This window comes from Fundulus heteroclitus, chromosome 13, assembly GCF_011125445.2.
Source record: "Fundulus heteroclitus isolate FHET01 chromosome 13, MU-UCD_Fhet_4.1, whole genome shotgun sequence".
NCBI lineage: Eukaryota > Metazoa > Chordata > Actinopteri > Cyprinodontiformes > Fundulidae > Fundulus > Fundulus heteroclitus.
In genome coordinates, this window is record NC_046373.1 from 10,947,717 (window position 1) to 10,955,161 (window position 7,445).

Sequence of the window (7,445 nt, forward strand, 5' to 3'; positions counted from 1 at the left end):
TCGGTTTCAGAACAGGTGATATCAGCCAGGTAACTAGACACAGCGTCCAACCAACCATGACTTCAATGCGAGCACGAGCATGAAAGAAGCCCTGATCAATGGAACGCAGATAACGTGCTTTACCATGGCAACGACAGGAAATAAGCCTTAAAGGGCGCATTTCCAGTGAGTGGAATTAGAAAATTTTAATGAAGGCATATGGAGAATATATAACCATAAGAAATAATGCTGTTGCTGCTGAAAAAGCGAGTTGGCTCAATATGAGAGTTATTTGATGGAGAAATAAAGCTGTTTTATCACACTTCACTAATTCAACACAAAAGGGGGAAGTGGGGAGGGCGCATTGATTACAAAAAGCATTGAAAGGACATGGCAGCCAATCTTGATGAAGTTTAATCAGGTATGGTTAAGTTCTAAGTTTTCCTGTGTTTAAAGATACTCAACTAAATAATTAATTGGCTATATTCAACATATGCAATTAATATTGGGATGGTGTGAGTTATTGAATTACTGAGATGTTCATCTTTTTGCAAGCATTGGTCACCCATCCTTCTAAAAATTTGTTGACATTGTCTTGTAAGTGTTTGATTTGTGCCAACCTCACTTTATATTAATCATATAGGCTGTATGTATATTTCCAGCTGAAGTAAAGGTAATGTTATTTAAGCGAAGAAATGTGCAGTAGCCCAAACAGTGTTGGAGGGAAAATAGGTGAATGGAAACTAAAATATATGAATAGAAAAGTAGAAATGGAAGTGCCAAAATTTGACACAGAATAAATTATTGCTTTTATTCTGTAAAGTTCTGTTATTAATCTCGTGGGTCTCTGACTATGGAACAACTTTAAACTTTAAAGCTCGACATACAGCTGCCTCTGAAAGATTTTCTGCATCTCCTATGTTATTAAAAAGCTGTTGTTGGTATATATAAAAAAAGAGCAGCACAAATAAATTGTTCAGAACTGAGAGTGTTCCCTCGTTGTGTTAGAAAAGCGATGTGCGGCTGAGAATATTGAAATAAATCATCTGAGGACCCCAAAGTGCCTTACATTGGTCAATCATTCACCCATTCACACCCTGACGGTGGTGAGCTATGTTAGTAGCCACAGCTGTCCTGGAGCAGACTGATAGAAGAGAGGCTGCACAACACCACATGCTTGAGCTAAATCTCGCTGCAGAAAATGTAAATAATTTAATGGATAGAAGAGTGGAACTCTGAAAGATGTGCACACCTCTTAGTTCTTCCTTAGTAGGACCCCTACTGTGAAATAAAAATAAGCTATACAGCTATACAGCTCTTTAAAAAAATCCAAGAATTTTGTCTTTTTCTTGTAATCGGGCTAAATCAGATTGATCTAAACTAAATAACCTAAAAGAAATTATTGCTGTAACTTGATTCTTTTATTAAACCATGTAGCTTGATATAACCTCAGGTTTTGGACAGGCGTAATGTACCCTCAGTGTGCTCGTGTGATGTTGCTCGCAGAGGTCAGGTGAACGCTCAGGGAGTTTGTGTGTTTGCTCAGAAACAAAATGATTAAAAGTGCTGTACAGGAACAGAAAAACATTACAGGCAAAGAAAAAAAACATTACAGACATCGGAAAAACAAATACATTTTTGACAAGACTTCTTTAATACATCAACAAACATGCAAAAAGACTTAATTGTTTCTAATAATAATAAGAAATAAGCCAAGTATATTCTTTGGGATTTCTGATCTAAAGTAAGTAAAGTTTTTCTATTCATACTTTCCTCAAAGCTACAACTTAAGGTCTCTGAACTGACCTTTGTAAACCACAGCTAAAATGGAAGACTTGTTGTTATTCAGGATAAGGTTTAACTTGAACAAGCTTCATCACTAAAAATTCTAAGAAAGCTACAGCTTGAGGTCTCTGATCTGACCTAGTTGTATTTACTTGAAGGTTATTCAAAACAATACTATATCACATGAGAAAGAAGTAAACAAGTAGAAAAGAGTATGGTGAAATGTTAAGTACTTCTATTTTAAATCAGAATATATGGATCTTTAGTTTGGACTTGCAAAAATTTATCTATTACCAACAACTTTAAATCTATGTTGGGCCATTCTCAGGAAATTACATTATTTTAGTTAGTAGCTTTGCCATGATTTTAATGTAAACCAACAGAGATTTCCTTTTAAAGCGTAAAAGTGCCTGTTAAAGTCTTGATTGCAAAGGATTCAGTTTAGATCAACATAACTCTCTTACTTTGGATCAAACAAATAAATTATTAAACTATGCGAGAAGCACAAACAGAAGGAAAACGCATAGAGCATGAATCATCGTTCCAGTTCTTCTCCGGACCGTAGGTGGTGAGGCCACAGTGCTCATTTCCTTCAGAGTTGTCAGGTTGTCCCGCACTCCACAAAGCATATCTCGCCACAGTCCCATCAGACCACATCCATTTGCCTTCTTTGTGGATGTCAGACAGTCCAATCCAGGTGTCTCCCTGAGCTGGATCAAAGTTCTTGATCAGGAACTTGACAAAATTGTGTTCGTCCAGACTGTGGATGGACACCAGGTTGGCATTCTCTGACAGACAGTAGAGCTCTGCATCAGCCCAGGTCATGTCTGTGGCCATGTATTTGTAGCAGCGGCCATTGAAGCTGTACCAGAACATGGGGCAGTCGCCACGCAGTAGCTTCATCTCCTGTCCGTCTGAAGGAGCCACAGCAGCCAGAGAAAGACCAAACAAGAAGAAGAACAACATCATATTGGAGTCTGATGTTTATTATTCTGAGAGATTTTAATGCTTTACAGGAGTTCTGCAGAGGATCTGCAGAGAAGGATGCAGAAGAGATTCCTGGAGAGACAGAAGTCAACCTGCCATTTTTATATTCCTCAGAAGGGGCGTCTATCCCATACCTATTAATGAGTTACTTTAACTGTTATTCTGAATTTCCATCAAAGCTTTCCTTTATAGGACATTTCTATCTGTTTCCTTTTCATGGAATCATGTTGTTATCTTTATGGTTGTGCAGATTTCACTGAGTGCATAGTTATCTAGCTCAGGGTTTTGATAATTACTTTATCATCTGAGGGAGACAGAACAAACTTGATCACTGAAAAAATACAATCAAATATGTATAATAGCAGAATTGTGTTTCATCAATATTAGTTATTAAGGTTTTGATATTGTTTTGGAACTTCAACAACTTGTCTCTGCACATATTACACATGTTGACATTTATTTTTTCTGCATAATTCACATGTTTTTCACAAACTAAATTCCCGTTAAGTCCAGCGATGCTATTTGAACTTTTTTTGGCATCCCAGTTCTCCTGTCTTCAGATACCATCACAGCAGAAGCAGAAAGGGTCAAAGGGTCAGAAAATGTCCTGACATGATCAAGGCCTTCCTGAGAACTTTAAGAGCAACAACTGACTGTAACAGGGAGGAGTTGTGTTAATCACAAACTAATAAATATGGTTCCAAGCCACGACTCCAGATTGTAAACAACCATTGAATTATTCTCTTTAACTCATTCAAAGATAAAAAAGCAAAGACTGAAGATAAAGTAGTATCATAAACCAATTAATACATGTAATCTATCTATTTATTGAACTAATCTAGGTAACCTCTTTTTTTATCTTTCTTTCATTCTGTTAGATTTATTTAATAGATGAAAATAAGGTGCTTGCTTGATGTAACACTATGTTAGAAGTAAATCTTCCTTTACATGAAGTTTGAAAATTATAGACATGTGAGTTCTCATTTGTACACATTTAATACACAAATTGCCTAAGGATATGTTGTTCTAAGTCATTTAAAATGAGGTTTTGTATGGTCCAACAGAAATAATCTTGTAATGAATATTTTTTTTTAAAAACATGAATATAAAATATAATGCTTAACAAGATAACATACCAAGGACTCACCAATGCATTTTGTAAATAATCAGTCTAAGAGTTTGTGACTAAACTCATCTCATAATCCCTGTCATTGATTTACTGTCTTAATTACCCCCAGCAAAGTCAAAATGTTGTGTGTAACATTCTTAACTCAGTTTACCCAAAAATGAAGCAGCATATGAGGCTTTCTGGCAGAAACTCCAGTTGGGATAAAATATCTCTCACCATCAAGAACAAAGGACACCTCAAAAGCCAAAACAGTTATATCATGTGTGATATTTTTATTATTGGCCTAATCCTGCTTCGTTACGCAAGGCCCATTTTTACCCCGGTTTAAGATTTGACAATAAAATAAGGAATCATTGATCAGAGGTAGAACGGTTCAAATACATATTTAATTCTTAGAAATTAAATATGGAGACAGAGTACATACCATTACAAGATGTTATTCTCACCGGTGGATAAGTCTGTCTGTCTGAAGTAAGTTTTACCAAGACATTCCTTTTATCAACTTTAAAACTCCTCCTGCATGGCTCAGAGGGAGGATGACTGACCCCCTCTCCTGCTGACCACCCCCTCGGGACAATAAAACTCCATGTTTATCTTACGCTGAAGCAGGAAAGGACAGACCCAACTCTGCTTTCCTCAGTAACCCCAACTAAGATATATTTTTAATTCTCAACAACCCCTCTGTTTTGATCCCTCAAAGATCAAACCAATAACTAGGCTAAACTAAGTCTATGTCTTGAAACCCTTAAACAAAATGTAAATAGTAAGATGTAATATTGTAACCCACTGTCCCCTCTGTTGGCGACTTATGAAATCAAATGAAGTTTAAATGTTCCCTTTAAATGTAAACTAACCCAAGTATAAGCTAAAAAGCTACTAAACCTATCTGAATCTCTAACCTACTAGAATTAAGAAAAGTAAGCACCTTTATCCGAGAGGTGCAAGGCTAAGATAAATGTGCAACTACCAGAAACTATTATATGATCTAAATATGACTTTAAGAGTCCTAACCTAGATTAACAAAATGTCTTTTTAGAAATAAAGATAACCCATGAAAGCACTACACTCAGATCAAACCACAGAATAAAAAACAGATTTTCATGCAATGCAAAACCAAGATTCTAACGATACTAATATTGAACACCTTATGAATATGGAACTTATAAGACATATGCAGTGGTTACAAAACTCTCATTTTCTTTTTTCTTTGTTACACAATGCATTCAATTGTTGTCATGATGTCTTGCGTCTCGAAGATGTCTTCTTCTCGCCTTTAAAGAAGATGGTTTAAAGAGTCAGTGTTCCAACCGCGGTCTCCACAGAACTGTATGTTAATCTTTATTAAAAATAAAAAACGAAAACAAAATAAAATTCCAGCTGCCCCTCCGGTGCCCCTATGGGTGGCTCTGCGAGATAAGTTGTTCCGGTGATGTCTCCCTGGAACCCTCTGGTGGCTGGTACACATGGCTCTGGAATCTGATGGGCCCCTGACCTCTGGCCCACCACATCTGCTTGTCGATAACCTTAGCGTGCACTCCGTCGAAGTCGGGGGTGAGTGGACTCCCGTCACATTTCTCCTAATTATATGTCTCCTGAAACTTACACGACAACCGCTTAGATATCAAACGTTGTGTGCTACCTGTAATTCCGGAGGTTGACTTCGGTCCCGAAAAGCTCCTTTCAGTCATATGGAATCATATCCTGTAATGAAATTAACTGAACACTCCCACAAGAAAACACTTCACATCTTTTCCACCCCAATTTCAATGTAGTCTGTGCACAGAACTTTAACCAATTGTGTTTAGAATTCTCCCCATTAATCTGAACCAACCTTCTTGTTGTTTCTTCTCCATCCTATGAGAAACCTATTTTAGAAATGCAATAGTTAATGAGACATTTTATTGCAATTCCTCTTTCCTGACGCTGGGCCTCTGATTGTCCTGCAAAAGAATGCCTGCACAAAAACTTTATACCTCCGGTGGGAATCGCCATGTCTGTGGAATCCAAAATTAGTTAATTTAGTTTGAAATCAAAGTACATTTTCCTGTAAGAATGTCAGAATGTTCTCTGGATTAAAGATTAAAGATTACCATTCAGCACTCCACTCCACACAAAACCTTTCAGCAGTCACCACACCTCACTTCTGTACCATTTACTCAGATGTCTATGCTGTAAAAAAGTTCCTATTTTTAATCTGAGAGGAAAAGCAAACCCTCATTTTGTTTTATCCAGTTGTTACAAATCCTGATCCAGTTTACTGCAACAGATATACGTGGCTTTGAATCCTTAACAAACTACCTGACACACCAATGGTTTTAAAGTTGTAATGTTCTGTTGTGGTTTTGGTTATTTTCAGTTAGTCAACTTTTCTGTTTTAGGATTTATTTCTGTGTTGTGTTGTTTTGATTTGTGCTTTGTCTGTTTGTAGTCTCCTAGTCTTGGTTTTATTTGCTTAGTGGTTTTCTTTATTAGTCTGTAGGTTCCTTCTATTGCTTTCACCTGTTTTGGTTAATTAGTTCCGCCCTGTTCTCCTGTTCCACCTATTTAAGCCCGCCTTAGTTTTCTGTTCGTCGCCAGGATGTCTTGCTTTGCTTCCACTCACTCCGCCAGTGGTAAGAACAGTCCAGTATTTTTTGATCCGTCTGTTTACCTGTCTGTCACCTGTTTTGATCCATTTCTGTTATTTGAGTCTGCCCAAGATTTCCCGGTTTACTTGGATGCCAGCTCTGTATCTTTTTGTTTTTGCCTGGACTGCCCAGCTTCCACTTTAATAAATCTTTTGGCATCAGCTCCGTGTCTGGCTCTAATAGGATTCCTCACAGAACGTTACAGTACATCCTGGCCAGTCAAATGAATCCTAAGCCGACACGTTTTTTCCGTTCTGGAGGAGCTATGCTATCTCAGACAGACTCTCCACCCCCCCACCCCTGCCTCATAAGTCACTCACCGGAGTTCTCCGTTCGACCATCTTCACCGCGGTGCCTTCCAGATCCGGACGTCTTCCTGGAGGTCGACGCGGAGGTGATCCGGAAGCTCCGTCCGGATTTGTTTCTGGACTCGATCCCGTTCCCTTCTCTTGACGGTGAGGCGCATGAATCGCCGCGGGCGTCGGCGGTCCCGTCTCGTCAGGAGAGTTTGGAGTCCCCGCCAAGCCCGCCATCCCGCCACCGGAGGAGAAGACGGCGACCTGTTTACCAGTCCTCCAGCCGCTCGGAGCAGCGATCGGGCGTAGCTTCTCAGCTTCCGCCGGCTGCCCCGTCGGCGTCCTCGGCCGCTTCCTGTTCAGTGGACCGGGGTCCTCCACTTCCCTGTCCGAATCCGCCCACAGCTCCTCCTAGTGGCGCTGAAGAGGCTGATTACAAATCCTTGGAGGACAAGATAAGGACCTTTGCTCCCCTCATTAAACGCCTAAGGGAGGCTCTCTTCAGCCACTATTCGGAGGAGCTGGAGCAGAGATTAAAGGAGGTGGAGGGGCGTTATAGGTCAGCCCTCAGAACATTCTACTGCCGACCTAAGTCTGTTACCGAGGGACCGGCTGACGTCTCGGCTTCTGGGTCTGTCACCG

General features: G+C 39.5%; 1 protein-coding gene across 1 annotated transcript; it reads right to left on the reverse strand.

Annotated features, from left to right (window-relative positions):
• Positions 1–1,230: 1,230 nt before the first annotated feature.
• LOC105924098 (lactose-binding lectin l-2-like) lies at positions 1,231–2,799 on the reverse strand. The gene has a single exon (XM_012859993.3). The coding sequence runs from the start codon at positions 2,731–2,733 to the stop codon at positions 2,251–2,253; it is 483 nt and encodes a 160-aa protein (XP_012715447.1). The 5' UTR covers positions 2,734–2,799; the 3' UTR covers positions 1,231–2,250.
• Positions 2,800–7,445: the final 4,646 nt, after the last annotated feature.

Bases quoted from the DNA above. Each gene is read 5' to 3' on its own strand.
- LOC105924098 (XM_012859993.3), bottom strand. From the start codon at position 2,733: ATGATGTTGTTCTTCTTCTTGTTTGGTCTTTCTCTGGCTGCTGTGGCT.